This window comes from Oncorhynchus mykiss, chromosome 21, assembly GCF_057628025.1.
Source record: "Oncorhynchus mykiss isolate SJ-2025 chromosome 21, ASM5762802v1, whole genome shotgun sequence".
NCBI lineage: Eukaryota > Metazoa > Chordata > Actinopteri > Salmoniformes > Salmonidae > Oncorhynchus > Oncorhynchus mykiss.
This window is the reverse complement of record NC_143042.1, coordinates 34,936,572-34,959,969: the sequence shown is the minus strand read 5'-3', so window position 1 is coordinate 34,959,969 and position 23,398 is coordinate 34,936,572. Positions and strand designations below refer to the sequence as shown.

General features: G+C 43.9%; 1 protein-coding gene across 7 annotated transcripts in view; it reads left to right on the top strand.

The window, feature by feature from the left end:
• capn1 (calpain 1, (mu/I) large subunit) overlaps window positions 1-23,398 on the top strand; it is a 38,320-nt gene that overhangs the window by 923 nt on the left and 13,999 nt on the right. Inside the window, exons 1-7 of one of the 7 annotated variants that reach the window (XM_090213268.1) lie at window positions 7,584-7,726; window positions 9,827-10,492; window positions 11,562-11,631; window positions 13,033-13,151; window positions 22,404-22,537; window positions 22,806-22,974; window positions 23,273-23,356. In XM_090213268.1, the coding sequence (XP_090069394.1) occupies window positions 10,241-10,492; window positions 11,562-11,631; window positions 13,033-13,151; window positions 22,404-22,537; window positions 22,806-22,974; window positions 23,273-23,356 (828 nt within the window). In that variant the 5' untranslated portion in view covers window positions 7,584-7,726; window positions 9,827-10,240. 7 annotated transcript variants of the gene reach the window in all.

Sequence of the window (23,398 nt, the reverse complement as noted above, 5' to 3'; positions counted from 1 at the left end):
AACTGTCAATTGTGTGAAAGACATCGGCGAGATGAGAGGACTCTGCTTGTCCAGCTGTTCACTGTGTCACCTCGATGAGAGCATGCCTTTGACAGCTGGCCAGCCCATCAGTTGTTTTTTTGGGGAAACTTTCCTGACCTTCAGAATGTAGTTTTTCCTGTTTATGTCTGTTTATAGCTTACACTGTAAAACCTTTCCCTGTACATTTATAGCCTTATACTGGCACCACACCAAGGATGCTGTAATATGATTTACAGTGAGGAAAATAGTACTGTAAACTATATTACAGCATCTCTGCTGTAAAGCAAAATTACAGTATTAAGCTGGTGACTGTGGTACCAGTATAATGCGGTACATTTATAGGGAAAAACCTACAGTAAAATACAATTATTTTACAGTACTAAGCAGCATTGTAGGTTGTCTTTAGAAGACAGCTCCCTGAAATGTAATATTATAAGAAAAACAATATGTTTAGAAATATTTATATAGTATCAGTCAAAAGTTTGGACACACCTACTCATTCCAAGGTTTTTCTTTATTTTTACTATTTTCTACATTGTAGAATAATAGTGAAGACATCAAAACTATGAAATAACACACATGGAATCATGTATTAACCAAAAAAGTGTTTAACAAATCAAAATATATTTGATATTTTGGATTCTTCAAAGAAGCCACCCTTTGCCTTGATGACAGCTTTGCACACTCTTGACATTCTCTCAAGCAGCTTCATGAGGTAGTCACCTGGAATGCATTTCAATTAACAGGTGTGCCTTGTTAAAAGTTAATTTTGCTGCATCAGATGACCTGGCCTCCACAATCAACCGACCTCAACCCAATTGAGATGATTTGGGATGAGTTGGACAGCAGAGTGAAGGAAAAGCAGCCAACAAGGGCTCAGCATATGTGGGAACTCAAGAATGTTGGAAAAGCATTCCTCATGAAGCTAGTTCAGAGAATACAAATAATGTGCAAAGCTGTCGTCAAAGCAAAGGGTGGCTACGTTGAAGAATCTAAAATATCAAATATATTTTGATTTGTTTATCACTTTTGGTTACTACATGATTCCATATGTGTTATTTCATAGTTTTGATGTCTTCACTATTCATGTAGTTAGCTTCCTAGTAGCTGAGTTAAGAAAACCTATAGTAGGTATATGGTAGTACAGTGCATTCGGAAAGTATTCAGACCCCTTGACTTTTTCATCATTTTGTTACATAACAGCCTTGGATCTAAAAATTGATTTGTTTTTTATTTATTTAATCCATCTAAACACAATAGCCCATAAGTTGACAGTGCATGTCAGAGACAAAACCAAGGCATGAGGTCGATGGAATTGTCCGTAGAGCTTCGAGACAGGATTGTGTCGAGGCACAGATCTGGGGAAGGGTACCAAAACAATTCTGCAGCATTGAAGGTCCCGAAGATCACAGTGGCCTCCGTCATTCTTCCAAGTATTCAAAGAGATTCTTCAAAGTAGCTACCCTTTTTCTTGATGGCATCTTTGCACACTCTTCACATTCTCTCAACCAGCTTCACCTGGAATGCTTATCCAACAGTCTTGAATGAGTTCCCACATATGCTAAGCACTTGTTGGCTGCTTTTCCTTCACTCTGCTGTGAATCATCCCAAACATCTCAATTTGGTTCAGGTTGGGGGATTGTGGAGGCCAGGTCATCTGACGCAGCACTCTACTTCTTGGTAAAATGGCCCTTACAAAGCCTGGAGGTTTGTTGGGTCATTGTCCTGTTGAAAAACAAATTCTATTCTCACTAAGCCCAAACCAGATGGGATGGCGTATCGCTGCAGAATGCTGTGGTAGCCATGATGGTTAAGTGTGCCTTGAATTCTAAATTAATCACAGACAGTGTCACAAGCTAAGCACCCCCACACCGTAACACCTCCTCCTCCATGCTTTACGGTGGGAAATATACATGCAGAGTTCATCCGTTCATCCGTCTCACAAAGACAGTGGTTGGAACCAAAAATCTCAAATGTGGACTCATCAGACCAAAGGATACATTTCCACCAGTTCATTGCTCGTGTTTCTTGGCCCAAGCAAGTCTCTTCTTATTATTAGTGTCTTTAGTAGTGGTTTCTTTGCAGCAATTTGACCATGAAGGCCTGATTCACACAGTCTCCTCTGAACAGTTCATGTTGAGATGTGTCTGTTACTTGAACTCCATGAAGCATTTATTTGGGCTTCAATTTCTGAGGCTGGTAACTCTAATGAACTTTTTTTTGTTTTACCATTTTTTCTCCCCAATTTCATGGTATCCAATTGGTAGTTACCAGAGGTTGACCGATTAATCGGAATGGCCGATTAATTAGGGCCGATTTCAAGTCTTCATAACAATCGGAAATCTGTATTTTTGGACACCGCTTTTTTTTTTTACACCTTTATTTAACTAGGCAAGTCAGTTAAGAACACATTCTTATTTTCAATGATGGCCGAGGAACGGTGGGTTAACTGCCTTGTTCAGGGGCAGAACGACAGATTTTTACCTTGTCAGCTAGGGGATTCAATCTTGCAACCTTACGGTTAACTAGTTCAACGCTCTAACCACCTGCCTTACATTGCCCTCCACGAGGAGCCTGCCTGTTGCGCGAATGCAGTAAGAAGCCAAGGTAAGTTGCTAGCTAGCATTAAACTTATCTTATAAAAAACAATCAATCAATCAATCATAATCACTAGTTAACTACACATGGTTGATGATATTACTAGTTTATCTAGCGTGTCCTGCGTTGCATATAATCGATGCTGTGTGCATTCGTGAAAAAGGACTGTCGTTGCTCCAAAGTGTACCTAACCATAAACATCATTGCCTTTCTTAAAATCAATACACAAGTATTTATTTTTAAACCTGCATGTTTAGTTAATATTGCCTGCTAACATTAATATATTTTAACTAGGGAAATTGTGTCACTTCTCAGTCAGGGTATATGCAGCAGTTTGGGCCGTCTGGCTCGTTGCGAACTGTGTGAAGACTATTTCTTCCTAACAAAGACAGTCAACTTCGCCAAACGGGGGATGATTTAACAAAAGCGCATTTGCGAAAAAAGCACAATCTTTGCACGACTGTACCTAACCATAAACATCAATGCCTTTCTTAAAATCAATACACAGAAGTATATATTTTTAAACCTGCATATTTAGCTAAAATAAATCCAGGTTAGCAGGCAATATTAACCAGGTGAAATTGTGTAACTTCTTTTCAGTTCATTGCACTCAGAGTCAGGGTATATGCAACAGTTTGGGCCGCCTGGCTCATTGCGAACTAATTTGCCAGATTTGTACGTAATTATGACACAACATTGAAGGTTGTGCAATGTAACAGGAATATTTAGACTTATGGATGCCACCCGTTAGATAAAATATGGAACCGTTCCGTATTTCACTGAAAGAAAAAACGTTTTGTTTTCGAGATGATAGTTTCCGGATTCGACCATATTAATGACCTAAGGCTCGTATTTCTGTGTGTTATTATGTTATAATTAAGTCTATGATTTGGTAGAGCAGTCTGACTGAGCGATGGTAGGCAGCAGCAGGCTCGTAAGCATTCATTCAAACAGCATTTCCGTGCTTTTTGCCAGCAGCTCTTCGCAACGCTTCAAGCATTGCGTTGTTTATTACTTCAAGCCTATCAACTCCTGAGATTAGGCTGGTGTAACCGTTGTGAAATGGCTAGCTAGTTAGCGGGCTGCGCGCTAATAGCGTTTCAAACGTCACTCGCTCTGAGACTTGGAGTAGTTGTTCCCCTTGCTCTGTATAGGTAACGCTGCTTCGAGGCTGTTGTCGATGTGTTCCTGGTTCGAGCCCAGGTAGGAGCGAGGAGTGGGACGGAAGCTATACTGTTACACTGGCAATACTAAAGTACCTATAAGAGCATCCAATAGTCAAAGGTATATGAAATACAAATGGTATAGAGAGAAATAGTCCTATAATTCCTATAATAACTACAACCTAAAACTTCTTCCCTGGGAATATTGAAGACTCATGTTAAAAGGAACCACCAGCTTTCATATGTTCTCATGTTCTGAGCAAGGAACTTAAACTTTAGCTTTCTTACATGGCACATATTGCACTTTTACTTTCTTCTCCAACACTTTTTTTTTGCATTATTTAAACCAAATTGAACATGTTTCATTATTTATTTGAGGCTAAATTTATTTTATTTCTGTATTATATTAAGTTAAAATAAGTGTTCATTCAGCATTGTTGTAATTGTCATTATTACAAATAAAAATAAAAAATCGGTATCGGCTTTTTTTGGTCCTCTAATAATCGGTATCGGCATTGAAAAATCAAAATCGGTCAACCTCTAGTAGTTACAGTCTTGTCTCATCGCTGCAACTCCCGTACGGACTCGGGAGAGACAAAGGTCGACCCAACTAAGCCGCACAGCTTCTTGACACAATGCCCACTTAACCCGGAGTAAGCCACACCAATGTGTCGGAGGAAACACCGTACACCTTGCGACCGTGTCAGTGTGCACTGCGGCTGACCTGCCACAGGAGTCGCTAGTGCGCGATGGGACAAGGACATCCCTGCCGGCCAAACCCTCCCCTAACCCAGACGATGCTGGGTCAATTGTATGCCACCTCATGGGTCTCCCGGTCGCAGCCGGTGCGACAGAACCTGGTGCATTAGACCACTGCGCCACTCGGGAGGCCACCCAACTCTAATGAACTTATCCTCTGCCTTAGAGGTAACTCTGGGTCTTCCATTCCTGTGGCGGTCCTCATGAGAGCCAGTTTCATCTTAGCGCTTGATGGTTTTTGCGACTGCACTTGAAGAATCTTTCAAAGTTTTCCGCATTGACTGACCTTCATGCCTTAAAGTAATGATGGACTGTCGTTTCTCTTTGCTTATTTGAGCTGTTCTTGCCACAGTATGAAATTGGTCTTTTACCAAATAGGGATATCTTCTGTATACCAACCCTACCTTGTGACAACACAACTGATTGGCTCAAATGCAGTAAGAAGGAAAGAAATTCCACAAATTAACTTTTAAGAAGGCACACCTGTTAATTTAAATGCATTCCAGGTGACTACCCCATGAAGCTGGTTGAGAGAATGCCAAGAGTGTGCAAAGCTGTCATCAAGGCAAAGGGTGGCTACTTTGAAGAATCTCAAACATATTTTGATATGTTTAACACTTTTTTGGTTACAACAATTCAATGTTATTTATTTCATAGTTTTGATGTCAAAATAAAGAAAAACCCTTGAATGAGTAGGTGTGTCCAAACTTTTGACAGGTACTATATATAAAAAGGGCAAACTATTAACACAATAAAGCAATGAATGCGCAAGAATTGGTTGCATTCTAGAGAGCTGAGCATATTCGGTAGAGAGAAGTGCCAACATCTTCGCCACACACCCCTCCCCTTCTTCTCGTCTCAATGTGTCTTGAGTGTGATTAGACATTTTATCTTCACACATTTTTTAGATGCATTGCTTTTCACTGAGAGCCGCATCTCAATAATAAGCTAGGCCTATTGCCACGTGCTCAGACCAAATTGCGGCATTCCAAGCTTGGCATATTAGCCTCCACGCTTGTGATTTCAAACAATCCACAGATAAAAGAAGCACATGATCATCTGTGGCTAAGTCATGCTCTCTGGTGAAGTATTTTGAATGATTCTGAAAAGTGTTTCTTGTTCGCTTGGCCTTCGTCAGAGTTTTAAAACGAAATACTTAAACCATCTTTTGATTACTGAATGTGTCTGCACCGGGGTCTCGGGATGTGGCTGCGTTATTTATATCATGTTAATCAGGCCTTTTGATTTGAACATGGATAGTTGTAGTTTTGTAGGCTAGGCTACCTATTTCCTTATTTCATTTATGGATCAAGCCTTAGCAGTCACTCCGATCTTGTTCCCAATGATCCGTGCTTTAGTTTATTATGTTGCTGTCCTGAATTTCTGAATTTGTACCCGACAGCGGTTCTGAATTTGCGATGTACCCCACTGTCCATGTCTTCAGTCCTGTTTAAGTAGGATATATGGGCTACGGTATATGTTGAATGTGATTGTCTGCCTATAACCAGCCTGGGTAGGCATGTAACTCCATTCCTATTCTATTAATTTCTATTTAGAGAAAGTAATCGAATTGGAAATGAGCTATTATCAGGCCGGTTAATGCGATACATGTCTGTTGTTGAATTTGGTCAACTCCACCGCAGTCGACCCCACCCCACCTACTCAGCCAGTCAGGAGTTGCTACTGCGTTGCGGCGGTGTCATACTGCATACTTTTTTTCTTAACAGTACATACTAAAAAGGATGAGACGATGAGTACATAGTATGCCGTTTAAGTATGTAGTACGCTAGTATGGGTGTTCGGACAACCAGAGGGTGGTTGAAATGTGAGCTCCCTGCTATTTGGAGGACATGCACAATTACACTTGCGCAGGTTCCAATGCTTTAGCACGAATAATGGGGGTTATTATAACCGACTAATGTTACTGTAATAGAGTAAACTGTCTCTCTCTCTGTGTGTGTATGTGTGTGTGTGTGTGTGGCCTATACAGTATAGTAGTGCTTTCAGGTCTGGTCTAACTGCCTGTTTGTGGTCAAGCCTTTCTTTGTATGAAACAATAGGTAGGCTACACTACACCTTTAGTAAAGATTTAATTACCGCAGGCAAAAATGGATACAGTATTACACTGTCTAACTGTACTCAACGTCCATGTGTGAGTGGTAGGCTGTTTCCAGCACAGGTAGGCTCCAGAGGGGGTTATCTATTATCTCAAATCAGTCTTCTCTCTCTGCCTATATAGAGCTCACCAGTTGTAGTCTTCAAAAACGTCAATTAAACCTCTGGTTCGTTTAGCCATTCCTTATGGGGGAGATTTAATGGGGCTTTGGGGTAAAAGCTGAAAATAAGGTCTGAGGTTAACGCAGGTTTGGGAGATGTGATATGTTTTGTTCTGTGAGATAACATCAGTCAGTTGACATGACCTTTATGAATAATGAAGCCTTTTACATGCTTTATGTGCTTATTTTGATAACATTAACGCTTCAAAATTCACAAAAAGTGCTGTTAGCTGATGAAGATGATCTGATAGAATAAAATTGATAAAATCTCATAATCCTGTGTTTACCACAGGCCTTATTCTCTGGGTTTATCCAAAACCACCATTCATTTCCCCCATAGGCTTTGGTCAACGAGCCATGTCAGAGTTGGCCTAAATTAGTGTCTACAAAAAGAGGCCATTACTATTGCTCTCTATATGCGGTAGCAGTTAGCCTGGGGATAAGGCTATCTCCCATGTGATACAGATGTCAATAGTGACAAATTGTCACTTCATTGCTTAATTGTTTTAAGTTTTAGGCTATTTGATTAGCAGTAATCATACAATAGTGATAGGCTACATATCAGTAAGAAACAATACTTGATAATCGAACTTCATTCCATTATCTTTCCCCATAGTATTACCCTCGAGACTCTAAAGGAGTGGTGAGAGTCAGTTAGAAAGTCAACTCTGACCAGTGGGAAAAATCTTTGAGTCAGGGAACAACAGGCAATAGCGATGGGTGTGGCAGAGTAGTGGGTGGCAGCTGTGCCTGACCGGGCTCTCTTTCTGCACCAATGAGAAACAGACAAGGCTTAGGTTTTGTTTTTACTGACAGTTGAGGGGTAGAACAAGAAGAGACCTCAGTGTGAATAAGCGGCAGCCTGTGTGAGTGCGTGAAAGTGACAGGCTGAAAAAGAGTGAGAAAGAGGTGAGGCAAACTTAACTACAGAATGTGAGTAAAGGTTTAAAATAGATTAGAAGCAATTGTATGCCTCAGACTTTCTCTCTCTCTCTCAATTTTTTGTTTGTTGTGGGAGAGCATGAGAGGGAAAGCGGGAGAGAGAAAAAAATAGAGTGATTGTGATGTGAGGCTGTGGAACTATGAAAGAAGAGTCAAACAGAGAGCCTGAGAGTCTTTTGCATGTTCTTGGCTGTGTTCCCTCCCATTATGCGCTGTCTACACTGTGTCACACACACACACACACACACACACACACACACACACACACACACACACATACCAGCTACAACTTTACCTTAGTCTCAGCTCATGATTAGTAGCTGTCTCTTCAGTACAAATCAGTGGAGGCTGCTGTGGGGCGGACAGCTCATAATAATGGCTGGAACGGATTATATGGAATGGCCTTGTTTGATGTATTTGATACCATTCCACTGATTCCGCTCCAGTCATTACCACGAGCCCGTTCTCCCAAATTAAGGTGCCACCAACCTTCTGTGGTACAAAGTCCATGCAAAACATTCAGAGAGTTTTACATTTGCAGATTCGAACTCAGATAGCAGATTTAGTTTCTTGGAACATTTGGTTCTGGGAACGAAGCCATATGTTTTTTTAAACATTTATAGCAGAAGTGAAAATTTTGCCTGTTCTGGGAACGTTAGGTTGCAGGGAGGTTATGAGAACATTTTACTATGGTTCCTTGAAGTTTTTCCGTGGGAGGTTTTATAAACGGTCTGAAAACAGAAATGATAGGTTATTTGAAGGTAATTCAATACCGTTCTGAGAATGTTTGAATAAGACTTTTAATAACACTGGTAGCTTAGTTTGGGTTAACTGTTTTGAACTCCAAGCACAGATAGGACACAAAGGAATTAATTTGCTTAGGCGTTAATTATACAAAGACACACATTTTTTTTTATTCTGGCAGAGATTCAAACCTGTAATGTTCTCTATCCATGGAATTAATCCACTGTGCCACCAGGATGGAACTAGCATGGCATGTTGTTGTTTTTTACTCGCACAAAGCTATTTAATTAGTCTATTCAAACCCCATTTCAATGTAAACAAGCACTCATTAAGATCAGGTGTGGCTAGTTAGTGGGTGCAGACAACACACCTGAACACACTTCACAGGATCGAGAAGAACATTGTTTCTGAACATTCTCTGAATGTTTTGAGAACATGACTTTAAATAGAACCACGATGAAACCTGCAGGGAAAGAATGATGCTGAAGTACTGAAATTCTCACAGAAGAACATTGTTTTTGAACGTTCTGAGAACATGACTTGAATCGAACCATGAGGAAACAAGTACAAAACGTTATCATGAAGTAGTGAAATTCGTACAGAAAAACGTTGTTTCTTAATGTTCTCTGAACAATTGGAGAACATTACTTTAGATAGAACCATGAGGAAACCTGTAGGAAACGTTATGCTGAAGTACTAAAATTCACACTGAAGAGCGTTGTTTCTTAACGTTCTCTGAACGTTCTGAGAACATTACTTTAAATAGAACCACGAGGAAACCTGTCGAAAGTGTTATTACAAAGTATTGAAATTCCCACAGAAAAAAGTTGTTTCTAAACAGTTTCTGAACAATTTGAGAACATTATTTGAAATAGAACCTTAAGGAAATGTGTAGGAAACGTTATGTTGAAGTACTGTAATTCCCACCTAAGAAACCTATGGTTCTCAGAATGTTATATGCTAGCTGGGACTCCCCAAGACAAGCACTTATGACTCAACTTTGTTCACAATGAGTAACTATGTTATTCACTAGAGAACTGAACTGAAGTCAGTTTGACTATTATTGTGGGTAATCCCAGTGCAATCCTCTGCTAGCTAGCGTGCATGGCGGGTTGACAATTTATAGGAGTCGGGGGGAGGGGGGCAAAGTGCTATTTGCTAACTCTCTCATGCTATGTGTATCTTGTTTCTTTTGTCTGTGCTGCACAGAGCTGTACAGGCTGTATTTGAATGAAGTATACATTCTTACAGGAGATAAACAGATATTTATGTGTTTTGAATTTCACTAATTTCCTTCTCTCTCTCTCTCGCTTTCTTCTCCAGGGGCTTTTGGTGGGACAACAAGGTATAGCCAACTCGCTGAGTCTCACCTCATTCTATTGGCTTCTGAGCCCTGTCTGCTAAAGGTACAGCCAGCCAATCAGTGAATTGTTGCCGTGACTCTGAGATCTGCCTGGTGCTGTGAAGAAGACGTTTTCCTTCTGAGCCCATCCTCCAGTCCCCACTCTACCACTTTTTACATGACTAGGACTGTCACTGCTCTCCATTAAGCCGTCTGCCTGTCACAGCCTATTATCACCACCTCATCTACAATTCTAACCTCACAATTGGCTGTTGCTGTTCTATGTCTGATTCCTAATTGAACGTCAGCCTTTAACCTCCTCCCTGACTGGCTCCCTGGATTAGCTTTGACCTTTGACCTCGACCACAGTCAAATACGACTACGGCCAGGTGAGAATGGAGCAGGTGTATGCGTCGGGGATGGCCGCCAAGTTGCGCAGCCAGTGGGACCGGGACGAGGGTCTGGGCCAGAACCACAACGCAGTCAAGTTCCAGGGCCAGGACTTTGAGTCGCTGAGGGCCCGGTGCCTCCAGAGCCGCAGCCTGTTTGAGGACAGCCTGTTCCCGTGCGCCTCCTCTTCTCTGGGGTTCAATGAGTTGGGACCACGTTCCTCCAAGACCCAAGGAGTACGCTGGATGAGACCTACGGTGAGATGATACTGCGGCTGGGACTGCCTGTTCCTTATACTTACTGAGCCTCTTGTAATTTTTCCCGACCATATTACCTGACCAGGAAAAACTCACCTACTGAACCTAGACCGTATCTGAGCCTTACTGAGATTTATTTTTATTTTTTTTATTTTACCTTTATTTAACTAGGCAAGTCAGTTAAGAACAAATTCTTATTTTCAATGACGGCCTAGGAACAGTGGGTTAACTGCCTGTTCAGGGGCAGCTCGGGGATTTGAACTTGCAACCTTTCGGTTATTAGTCCAACACTCTAACCACTAGGCTACCCTGCCGCCCAGATGAATCTTAGACCCGATCCTTAAAGGCCCCCTATAAGTATTATATATGACTATTCTCAGATGACTCTGACATAATTATTTGTCTTTGGCAATAGTTTGTGTGTGTGTGTGTCTTATCCCGTGTGTGTGTGTGTGTCCTAGCTGGCGTGCCTGTCTATCCTAATGCTCTTCACACTCTGTCTCTCCTCATTCCCTTTCATAATGCATCTCCTCCAGCACCTCGCCCCTCAGAACTGCAATATCGACATCCCTGGAGAGAACACACACCATGCTGCTCCGCTCCTCAGCTCAAAATGCGGGAAGAGCTTTTTATAGCTTAGCTAACTAGCTCTCACGCTGCTCGTGTCTTGAGTTATCTGTGGATGAGGGGTGGTTGGTAGGCAGAGAGAGGAGATGCAGTACTCGGTAGTTTAGCAGGAATGTCTCAGCCATTTTTTTATGTATTCTATGAGGCACTTGTGTGACTGACGGGGACGCCGTTCGCCATGACAACAAGGACGACAGGCGTTACCAGTGCTGCAGTGCAGTGTCAACACTGTGGTGAAAGGAAAAGAGAAATGTCAGCCTACCTGTCACTGCTGTGTGTGTGTGTGTGCGTGTGCGTGTGCGTGTGCGTGTGTGTGTGCATGTTTGTGAGCAACAACAACACCAATCTGGCATATCTTACCTCTCTCTTTCTTCCTCTCTCCCCCTTTCTCTCGCTATCTCTCTTTTTCTTTCTTTCTCCCCCTCTCTCTTTCTGTCTACAGGAGATCTGTACCCGCCCCCAGTTCATAGTGGATGGAGCCACTCGCACTGATATCTGCCAGGGAGCTTTAGGTGAGTCCAGGTCTCAGAAGGAGGGTTGGTGGAGAGCCTGAGAGCCCGATGGAACAACCACTTAGTCAGGAGAGAGAGAGAGAGAGAGAGAGAGAGAGAGAGAGAGAGAGAGCGCACGCAGAGATTTGATTTGATTGCAATCTTGGTACTCTTGTGTTTTCCTCTACAAACACTGTGTGCGATGCATAATTTACACTCTGCTCTGCTATCTCACATCTATAAACAAAGTAACAACCTCCCTCTGGCTGAGATGCACTGGTACTATACCACCACTACAGTAAACATAGGGCAGGTATACACGTTGCCTGGTACTGTATCGCATACTAACTCTGAGCCGAATGGTTGATTTGAAAGTCTTCTCATCTCTTGGTACTGAATCAAATGCCGGGAGAGAGCTGCCTACCCCTCTCTTAAATATGCGGCATGCCGAGCCCAGAAAGAGGAAGTGGCGTGCTCAACTCTAAAGTGTGTAGTAGCAAAGAGTGTTTGGGTGCCGGGGTTTAAAAGGCATACATAAAACCTGCCCTCGCTGGAGTAGTCTTTAAGTTTGAATGTATTTTTAGCAGTAGCATACAGCCTTCGTCTTCTTTTGGATAACAATAGGCGTTCACCCCTATTTACAGATCATGTCACATTAGAAGGACGCAGTACTACTATCTTTTTTTTCAGCACGCCGAACCCAACCGTGGCGTCTTCTGTGGGCTTTTCAGCCTATGCCTCTACCCTGCATGGGCATTGTATTGTATGACCTCTTCTGTTAGAGTTACAGTAGATCGAGCTATTTAATCAGCATACTGTCGGTCCAGACAGTTCAAATTCGAACACACTCCTTGGAGGTTACATAGGGTCAGGATGAAGTGTGTGTGAACAGATTCTCGGACCTCTCTCTCGTTACGCTTTCCTTATAAGGTGCATTCCAGTATTACAATGTTTTCACCACTTAAGCCTGAAGTGCTCCGTTCCCACAGCAGTGAGAAACAGACAGCAGTATCTGTCTGTAATTAATAAGTCTAACCAGAGCGGAGAGTTTAGTCAGTTAGCTTCACCTAGCCTTGAGGTTCGAAATGATTCAAAGGAAGAACAGTTGGGAACTTTTAAAGAGGTGAATGATGAACAGGGCCAGGAGTTTTGTCTTACCGTGCTACGAGATCAGAAAAAACTCTGGGCGTTACTTGTATGCTATGACTAACGGCCAGAGTATTTCCAGGGGGTCAAAACAAACACTACCGACTGATGAATGTTTGGTGACTTTTTTTTAAGGGACTGATACAAAGCATTGCTGTCATTAACATAGTCTACCTATGACTGATGTATTATGTTGTGTGTGTGTGTGTGTGTGTGTGTGTGTGTACGTGTGTGTACGTGTGTGTACGTGTGTGTACGTGTGTGTGTGTGTTTCAGGTGACTGCTGGTTGCTGGCAGCCATAGCCTCGTTGACTCTGAACGACAACCTCCTCCACAGAGTGGTGCCTCATGGACAGGACTTCGGAGGCCAGTACGCTGGCATCTTCCACTTCCAGGTCACCACACACTCACTTCCTGTTTCTGATTTGACTGTATATCCATCTATACGATAATATATACTAATATACAGTAATACAGATCTCCAGCTACTCTTGAAGTGAACTCGAAGTTGTGGCAAGGAGTGAGCTGGCAACCGGAGGCAATCTCAGGTGCCAGCTACTGCCTATGTTCCCTCGAGCAAGGAACTTCACCCCCTAAACTTCTCATTGGATGCAGCACATGCGGCTGCCCTCTGCTCCAGCATTTTCAACCTAATATGTGTTTGTATGTATATCGGGAGGGAGGGGTGGGTGGGTGGATGGATGGGGGGGTGGATAAAAGCAGAAGACAAATGTCCATCTCATGTGGGCTAATAAAAACAAGAAATGTACCTTAATTCACTCCAAGGCACGCTTCCTGCTTCTTGACAGGCCTTATCACGATGACCTTTGCTTTGTACACAAAACCAGTCCTCTGACACACAGACACACCTATCATTCTCTGTATAGGACCTTAAAGCGACACCACAGTTGCCCTCTAAATGGACGTCTCCATGCATGGGCGACCAGGTGGTGCTTGCGTGTCCGTGTCCAGTGCCCACTGTAGCGGCCCTCACTTTCACTCAGCTTTCCTCTCACCGAACCCTTTGATGGCAGCCAGCTGCCCACATTAATAGAGTCCGACTCAGCTGGGGGCCAGGGTGCCAGGACAGAGACGGAGAGACACACACAGAGACAGGAGCCAATACGGAGCCTGCTAGCCTAGTGCTGACCACTGCCCAGTCATTCAGAGTAACCATTACTGCTGCTAGACTGAGCAGCAGGCAGCCAAGCTAAACACAGCACATCCATCATGAACACATTCATTAATGCAAACACAGTACTATTACATTGTAATAGCGTCCTGTGTGTAGCTGGTGTAGAGAGTCAGGCGCAGGACAGCAGAGATGAGTAATCAACGTACATTACTCAAAATACAAAAATACAAGGCAAATATTACAAGCCCACAATAACGGACCGATTTACGAAGAACAATCACTCACAAACAAACATGGGGAACAGGAGGTTAAATAATAAACAGGTAATTGGGTGAGTGAAACCAGGTCTGTAAGACTAAGACAAAACAAATGGAAAATGAAAAGGGGAACGGCGGTGGCTAGGAGGCCGGTGACATCAACCACCGAACGCTGCCTGAACAAGGAGAGGGACCTTGTAACAGCACGCCGGAGCAGCACGCCGACACCGACCTCGGGGACGACCCGGAGGACGAGGCGCAGGGCAATCTGGATGGAGACGGTGGAACTCCCGCAGCAACGAAGGGTCCACGACGTCCGGCACCTAACACCTCTCCTCCGGACCGTACCCCTCCCACTCCACGAGATACTGAAGGCCCCTCGCCCTACGCCTCGAGTCCAGGATGGCTCGAACAGCTTACGCCGGGGCCCCAGAGGGGGTGGAGGAATGTCCCACACCTCAGACTCCTGGAGCGGGCCAGCCACCACTGGCCTGAGGAGAGACACATGGATCGAGGGATTAATACGGTAATCTGGGGGAAGCTGCAACCTGAAGCATACCTCGTTCAGTCTCCTCAGGACTTTGAATGGCCCCACAAACCGCGGGCCCAGCTTCCGGCAGGGCAGGCGGAGGGGCAGGTTTTGGGTCGAGAGCCACCGGGGCCTCGCTGCGGTCGGCGCTCGCCTTTTGCCGCCTCACGGCCCGTTGTAGATGCACATCTCCTCCGAGCGCTTAAACCATTCGTCCACCGCAGGAGCTTCGATCTGGCTCTGATGCCACGGTGCCAGAACCGGCTGATAACCCAGTAAGCACTGGAAAGGAGAGAGGGTAGTGTAGGAATGGCGGAGTGAGTTTTGGGCCATCTCTGCCCAGGGGATGAACGCCGCCCACTCCCCCGGCCAGTCCTGGCAATATGACCGCAGAAACCTACCCACATCCTGGTTTACTCTCCACTTGCCCGTTACTTTCGGGGTGAAAACCTGAGGTGAGGCTGACCGAGACCCCCAGACATTCCATGAACGCTCTCCAGACCCTGGACATGAACTGGGGACCCCGATATACTCCCCGTGTAGCGGAGTATATCAGAATGTCGTCGATATACACCACTACACCTTGCCCGTGCAGGTCCTGGAAAATCTTGTCAACAAAGGCCTGGAAGACTGATGGAGCATTCATCAACCCGTACGGCATGACGAGGTACTCATGGTGCCCTGAGATGGTACTAAATGCCGTCTTCCACTCGTCCCCCTCCCGGATACGCACCAGGTTGTAAGCGTTCCTGAGATCCAATTTTGTGAAAAAGCGCACCCCATGCATTGACTCAATCGCACTGGCTATGAGAGGCAGTGGGTAGCTGTACCTCACTGTGATCTGATTGATCCCTCGATAGTCAATACACGGGCGCAGACCCCCATCCTTCTTCTTCACAAAAAATAAACTAGAGGAGGCAGGTGAAGTGGAGGGCCGAATGTATCCCTGTCCCAGGGTTTCGGAGACATATGTTTCCATAGCCGCCGTTTCCTCCTGTGACAGAGGATACACGTGACTCCTGGGAAGTGCTGCGTCGATGGGGTGGTTATTTTGTCGCCTTCTTCTTACAGAAGGCAAGAGCCAAATCGGTATATTCTGAGGGGACGCGCACGGTGGAGACCTGGTCTGGACTTTCCACCGTAGTCGCACCGATGGAAACCCCCACACACCTCCCTGACCACTCTTGTGACCACCCCTTGAGAGCCCTTTGTTGCCATGAAATAGTGGGTTTATGACAGGTCAACCAGGGTAGGCCCAGCACCAGGGGAAACGCAGGAGAATCAATAAGGTACACCAGCTGGTCCAATATGAGGGTGGTGTCTCGGCAGGCCAACACCCGACGGATGTCCTCGCGCAGACTGCACCGGTAGTGATTGATCAGGGCCCTGCCGTTCCATCCCGCACTGGCGGCCAGGGTCCGGAAGTCCAATGCAAAATCCTGCGCGCTCCTCGTCCCCTACCTTAGATGGAACAGTCGTTCACGTACTTTACTCAAAATACAAAAATACAAGGCAAATATTACAAGCCCACAATAACGGACCGATTTACAAAGAACAATCACTCACAAACAAACATGGGGAACAGGAGGTTAAATAATAAACAGGTGTGAGTGAAACCAGGTGTGTAAGACTAAGACAAAACAAATGGAAAATGAAAAGTGCATCGGCGGTGGCTAGAAGGCCGGTGACGTCGACCTCCGAACACCGCCTCCCGAACAAGGAGAGGGACCGACTTCAGCGGAAGTCGTGACATACATTTGCATACCACACAGAAGTAACACTACTAACACATTAACTGGAATTTACACCCCCAGTCCTCTGCCAAAAGGAAGTGACAATAAGAAACCCCTATTTAAAAAGATGATTGACTGATTGCAGAAATATTGCAACATGTTTTCATTGTCACATTTATTTACACAGTCATAGCCTACTTATTTATTTCCTTGCTGGCATGAGAGGAAATAACATAGCTATGTGTGTATGAACCTACTGGCATATAAACTCATTCATGACTTAAATACAGTTGAAGTTGGAAGTTTTCTTGTTAACAAACTACAGTTTTGGCAAGTCGGTTAGGACATCTACTTTGTGCATGACACAAGTCATTTTTCCAACAATTGTGTACAGACAGATTATTTCACTTATAATTCACTGTATCACAATTCCAGTGGGTCAGAAGTGTACATACACTAAGTTGACTGTGCCTTTAACCTTTCTGATCTCCCCATCCCGGATCCGGGTTCGTGAATACAGACTCAAGCTCATTACCATAACGCAACGTTAACTATTCATGAAAATCGCAAATGAAATGAAATAAATATGCTAGCTCTCAAGCTTAGCCTTTTGTTAACAACACTGTCATCTCAGATTTTCAAAATATGCTTCTCAACCATTGCAAAACAAGCATTTGTGTAACAGTATTGATGGCTAACGTAGCATTTAGCATTAGCATTCAGCTGGCAACATTTACACAAAAAAACAGAAAAGCATTCAAAAAAATCATTTACCTTTGAAGAACTTCAGATGTTTTCAATGAGGAGACTCTCAGATAGCAAATGTTCAGTTTTTCCTGAAAGATTATTTGTTTAGGACAAATCGCTCCGTTTTCTGCGTCACGTTTAGCTATGAAAAAACCCCTGTATCCAGGATTGTGTAAATCTATCAGCAAGCTCATTAGCATAACACAACGTTAACTATTTATGAAAATCGCAAATGAAATGAAATAAATATGCCATCTCTCAAGCTTAGCCTTTTGTAAACAACACTGTCATCTCAGATTTTCAAAATATGCTTCTCAACCATAGGAAAACAATAATTTGTGTAAAAGTAGCTAGCTAGAGTTAGCATTTCGCGTTAGCATTTAGCGTTAGCATTAGCGTTAGCATCCAGCACGCAACATTAACAAAAACATAAAAGCCTTCAAATAAAATCATTTACCTTTGAAGAACTTCTGATGTTTTCAATGAGGATACTCTCAGTTAGATAGCAGATGCTCAGTTTTTCCAAAAAGATTCCTTGTGTATTAGAAATAGCTCCGTTTTATACATCACATTTGGCTACCAAAAAAAATCCATCAATTCAGTCCTCAAAACGCAAACTTTTTTCCAAATTAACTCCATAATATCGACTGAAAACATGGCAAACGTTGTTTAGAATCAATCATCAAGGTGTTTTTCACATATCTCTTCATTGATACATCGTTCTTGGACACATGCTTTCTCCCCTGAATCAAATGGTAAAGTTGAAGCAGCTGGCAATTGCGCACCGAATTCGACGCAGGACACCAGGCGGACACTTGGAAAATGTAGTCTCTTATGGTCAATCTTCCAATGATATGCCTACAAATACGTCACAATGCTGCTAAGACCTTGGGCGAACGACAGAAAGTGTAGGCTCATTCGTTGCGCAATCACAGCCATATAAGGAGAGAATGGAAAACAGAGCTTCAGAAATTCTGCTAATTCCTGGGTGATGCATCATCTTGGTTTCGCCTGTAGAATGAGTTCTGGGGCACTTACAGACAAAATCTTTGCAGATTCTGAAACTTCAGAGTGTTTTCTTTCCAAAACTGTCAAGAATATGCATAGTCGAGCATCTTTTCGTGACAAAATATCGCGCTTAAAACGGGAACGTTTTTTATCCAAAAATGAAATAGCGCCCCTAGAGCTCTAACTGGTTAAACAGCTTGGAAAATTCCAGAGAATTATGTTGTGGCTTTAGAAGCTTCTGATAGGCTAATTGACATAATTTGAGTCAATTGGAGAATGTATTTCAAGGCCTACCTTCAAACTCAGTGCTTCTTTGCTTGACATCATGGAAAAATCAGCCAAGACCTCAGAAAAAAAATTGTCGACCTCCACAAGTTTGGTTCATCTTTGGGAGAAATTTCCAAACGCCTGAAGTTACCACGTTCATCTGTACAAACAATTGTATGCAAGTATAAACACCATGTAACCACGCAGCCATCATACCGCAAGGGAAGGAAACGCATTCTGTCTCCTAGAGATGAACATACTTTGGTGCGGAAAGTGCAAATCAATCCCAGAACAACAGCAAAGGACCTTGTGAAAATGCTGGAGGAAACGGGTACGAAAGTATCGATATCCACAGTAAAAAGTACCTGAAAGGCCGCTCAGCAAGGAAGAAGCCACTGCTCCAAAACCGCCATAAAAAAAGCCAGACTACGGTTTGCAACTGCACATGGGGACAAATATCTTACTTTTTTGGAGAAATGTCCTCTCGTCTGATGAAACAAAAATAGAACTGTTTGGCCATAATGACCATCGTTATGTTTGGAGGAGAAAGGGGGAGGCTTGCAAGCTGAAGAACACCATCCCAACCGTGAAGCACGGGGGTGGCAACATTATGTTGGCATCATGAAGATGGAAAATTATGTGGATATATTGAAGCAACATCTCAAGACATCAGTCAGGAAGTTAAAGCTTGGTTGCAAATGGGTCTTCCAAATGGACAATGACCCCAAGCATACTTCCAAAGTTGTGGCAAAAAGGCTTAAGGACAACAAAGTCAAGGTGTTGGAGTGGCCACAGCCTTGACTTCAATCCTATAGAAAATTGCAGAACTGAAAAAGCGTGTGTGCGCAAGGAGGCCTACAAACCTCAAATCAAATCAAATGTATTTATATAGCCCTTCGTACATCAGCTGATATCTCAGAGTGCTGTACAGAAACCCAGCCTAAAACCCCAAACAGCAAGCAATGCAGGTGTTGAAGCACGTTGGCTAGGAAAAACTCCCTAGAAAGGCCAAAACCTAGGAAGAAACCTATAGAGGAACCAGGCTATGAGGGGTGGCCAGTCCTCTTCTGGCTGTGCCGGGTGGAGATTATAACAGAACATGGCCAAGATGTTCAAATGTTCATAAATGACTAGCATGGTCAAATAATAGGTCTGGGACAGGTAGCACGTCAGGTGAACAGGTCAGGATTCCATAGCCGCAGGCAGAACAGTTGAAACTGGAGCAGCAGCACGGCCAGGTGGACTGGGGACAGCAAGGATTCATCATGCCAGGTAGTCCTGAGGCATGGTCCTAGGGCTCAGGTCCTCTGAGAGAGAGAAAGAAAGAGAGAATTAGAGAGAGCATACTTAAATTCACACAGGACACAGGATAAGACAGGAGAAGTACTCCATATATAACAAACGGACCCTAGCCCCCCGACACATAATCTACTGCAGCATAAATACTGGAGGCTGAGACAGGAGGGGTCAGGAGACCCTGTGGCCCCATTCGATGATACCCCCGGACAGGGCCAAACAGGAATGCCGAGTATAGCCCACAAAGATCTCCGCCACGGCACAACCCAATGGGGGGTGCCAACCCAGACAGGAAGATCACATCAGTGACTCAACCCACTCAAGTGAAGCACCCCTCCTAGGGACGGCACCTGACTCAGTTACACCAGCTCTGTCAGGAGGAATGGGCTAAAATTCACCCAACTTATTGTGGGAAGCTTGTGGAAGGCTACCGGAAATGTTTGACCCAAGTTAAACAATTTAAAGGCAATGCTACCAAATACTAATTGAGTGCATGTAAACTTCTGACCCACTGGGAATGGGATGAAAGAAATAAAAGCTGAAATAACTAATTCTCTCTAGTATTTTTCTGACATTTCACATTCTTAAAATAAAGTGGTGATCCTAACTGACCTAAGACAGGGAATTTTTATTAGGATTAAATGTCAGGAATTGTGAAAAACTGAGTTTAAATGTATTTGGCTAAGGTGTATGTAAACTTCCGACTTCAACTCTATGTGCATGTGATCTAATTCACCATATATCCCTTCCTCCATTGTCTGTCCAGATTTTTCTGATTTTACCCGGTTCCACTATCCTTGTGAGGACTTCTGGTCCCCACAAAGATACTAAGAAACACACACACACTGTCTAAACCCAATAATAGTGTTTTGTTGCGATCTCCTGATCCTGTGCCAGATCTCGTACGCCTGGGTGACTCATCCTCCCAAATGTAATTGGATGTTCTAATTGGTTTAGCCAGACAAAGGGGGAGACAAAGGGGGAGCTGTGCTGCAGATTCTGGGAATGCGGTATGTGCTTAGCTAGGCGCAGAGATGAACTGTGAGACACAACAAATCCTGTATTGCAAAAACAGACTACAGTACGCCTGTCATTTTCAGTTTGAAAATCTCTAGGTTGCTGATAGGATATTATTATCAGAAGGTGAAAGGAACTGCACAGCTGAAGTGCTGCTGCTCTAGGACAAACCACACTCCCTCAAGCTTGCTACGCAGATGTGGATATTTGGTTTACTTTCCTTGTAGCCAGCACTGGTGTGTTTACATCAGATAGTGTTGTGATAGCGTTGGGGTCAATTTTAGTTCAATTCTCACCGTCAGTTGAACTAGTATGAAATTCAGTTCCCAAATGGATTGGTATTTATATGGAACAGACCTCTACTCTGCTAAATAGATACTGTAAGAGATAGTTATGATAGGGTTGAATACTAACTTCTACCTACATCAAATGTTCACTTTTTCTCCCATTTCACATCAATGCATGTCTAGGGGAAAATTCTACTTAACGTGGAAGTTAGGATTTGCCCCATAAAGGCTAACAGGGTAGACAGTGGCTCATGGTTTGGTTCCCCCTCTGTGTGTGTAGGGGGTGTTGTGATACTTCTGTGTCAACCCAGCCGATCATGTGATCCTGTTCTGCAGTCGACCGTACAGTCACAGCAGTCACTTTAGCCCTGCAGAGCATGCAAAATTAACCATTTATCTCTCCCTGTCTCTCTCACACACACACAATAACAGCTCAGCTGTGGCTCTATGCTCTACATCCCCTCCCCCTGCCACTGTTTGGAAGTCACGAGTCAAAACAGTTTGAATCTAATTAGGTGTCATTGTCACTGCTGGTTTTGACACCATCAGTATTGTTACATTCATGTATCCCAGAGCCACATACCTCAAACTCTATACAATGTTCTGGTGTCCCTGATGTGATTTTGTGGTGGTGGAGCTATATTGCCTTGCCGTAGGTCTGCATCAGTTAGCTACGTGCAGCTGAGGAGATAGGACATACATTATTGGACAGCCTGTATTTCTCCCTCTAAAAGCATACTAACATCACAGTGGTGTAGGCAGGCTACATGGAACCCATGTGTATTGGAAGGAAGATAGCGTGATTGCTCAAGATCTTGCCATAAATTCCTGTGGTTGTTTCCTCGGTCTTAGTTCCTCCCTCTTCCCTTTTGAGCCCGATGATGATATTGTTCTAATGCCACTTCTGCCACCTGGTGGTCATTGGGTGTAAGTGACTAAAAGCTCCGCTCTGGTTAGAAGTTACCCCCTCCCCTGGGCACAGTTCTGCGATCAGCTCACCCTCACCACTAGAGGGGAAATCAGAGCTTGTCTTCAATGTTAAATGTATTCGTTAGCACCAAGAACGAATACATTACTAATACACTACGTGTAAAACTGACCTTAAATCAGTGCTTAGCTGCATCTCACTTCATCCTATCCCTATTCAGATTGCAGTGGCAGGTTGGAGAGTGGGTAAAGGTAGTGATATTGAGCTCCCTACTATCTGTGTATTGTATTTCTACTGTCTGTGTGTTGTAGTTCTGGTAGTCTCCCTAATGTATGTGTGTTGTATTTCTACTGTCTGTGTGTTGTAGGTCTACTGTCTGTTTTGTAGTTCAACTGTCTGTGTTTTGTAGTTCTGATAGTCTCCCTACTGTCTGTGTTTTGTAGTTCTGGCAGTATGGGGAGTGGGTGGAGGTGGTGATCGATGACAGGCTGCCGGTGAAGGATGGGAAGCTACTCTTTGTCCACTCTGCCGAGGGAGGAGAATTCTGGAGCGCCCTGCTGGAGAAAGCCTACGCCAAGTAAGGCGGGATGAGGGATGGGAGGAGTTTAGAAAAAGGAGAGAAGAGGGTGGTTAGAAGGATTCAACTGTATACATGGGCTTTGCATTTATTTCACTCTGTATATGTTGGTATGGGTTATGATATCTGTGATATCATGACCAAAATGTAAATACAAATGATGTAAAATGATATGTCTATATGCATATACGTCCTGTGTGTGTATATTGTACAGAAATGTCTGTTTTTAAATAGTCTTGTGATACAGAATTGTCCATCCTCGTTGCAGGCTGCATGGCTGTTACGAGGCCCTGTCAGGAGGCAGCACGTCAGAGGGTTTTGAGGACTTCACAGGAGGGGTAACGGAGATGTATGAGCTGAGGAAAGCGCCCTCTGACCTCTACAGTATCATCAGCCGGGCCGTGGAGAGAGGATCGCTGCTGGGCTGCTCCATAGACGTCAGTATTCAGATTTGTTACGTTCATTTGTTCGATTATGTCATAGCACTGCCTATTTTACTGCCTATTTTAATCAGCTTAACGCGGTTCTAAGAACCAGGATGTTTCACAGACGTTATCATTTTCACAGACTTTGCCATATCATGTCCCTGACTGGAACATGTCACAGTGTGTCAAGAGTCCCTGTGTGTGTATCCTCTCAAATCAAATCAAGTCAACGGATGTCACGTGCACCAGGATACAGCAGGTGTAAACAGCACAGTGAAATGCTTACTCGGACTCTGTCTTCTGTCCCCAGATCACCGGCAGTCAGGACATGGAGGCTGTGACCTTTAAGAAGCTGGTGAAAGGTCACGCCTACTCAGTGACCGGGGTCGACGAGGTGAGCCAATGACTGCTCTGGTGCGAGTGGCACTAAGGGGTC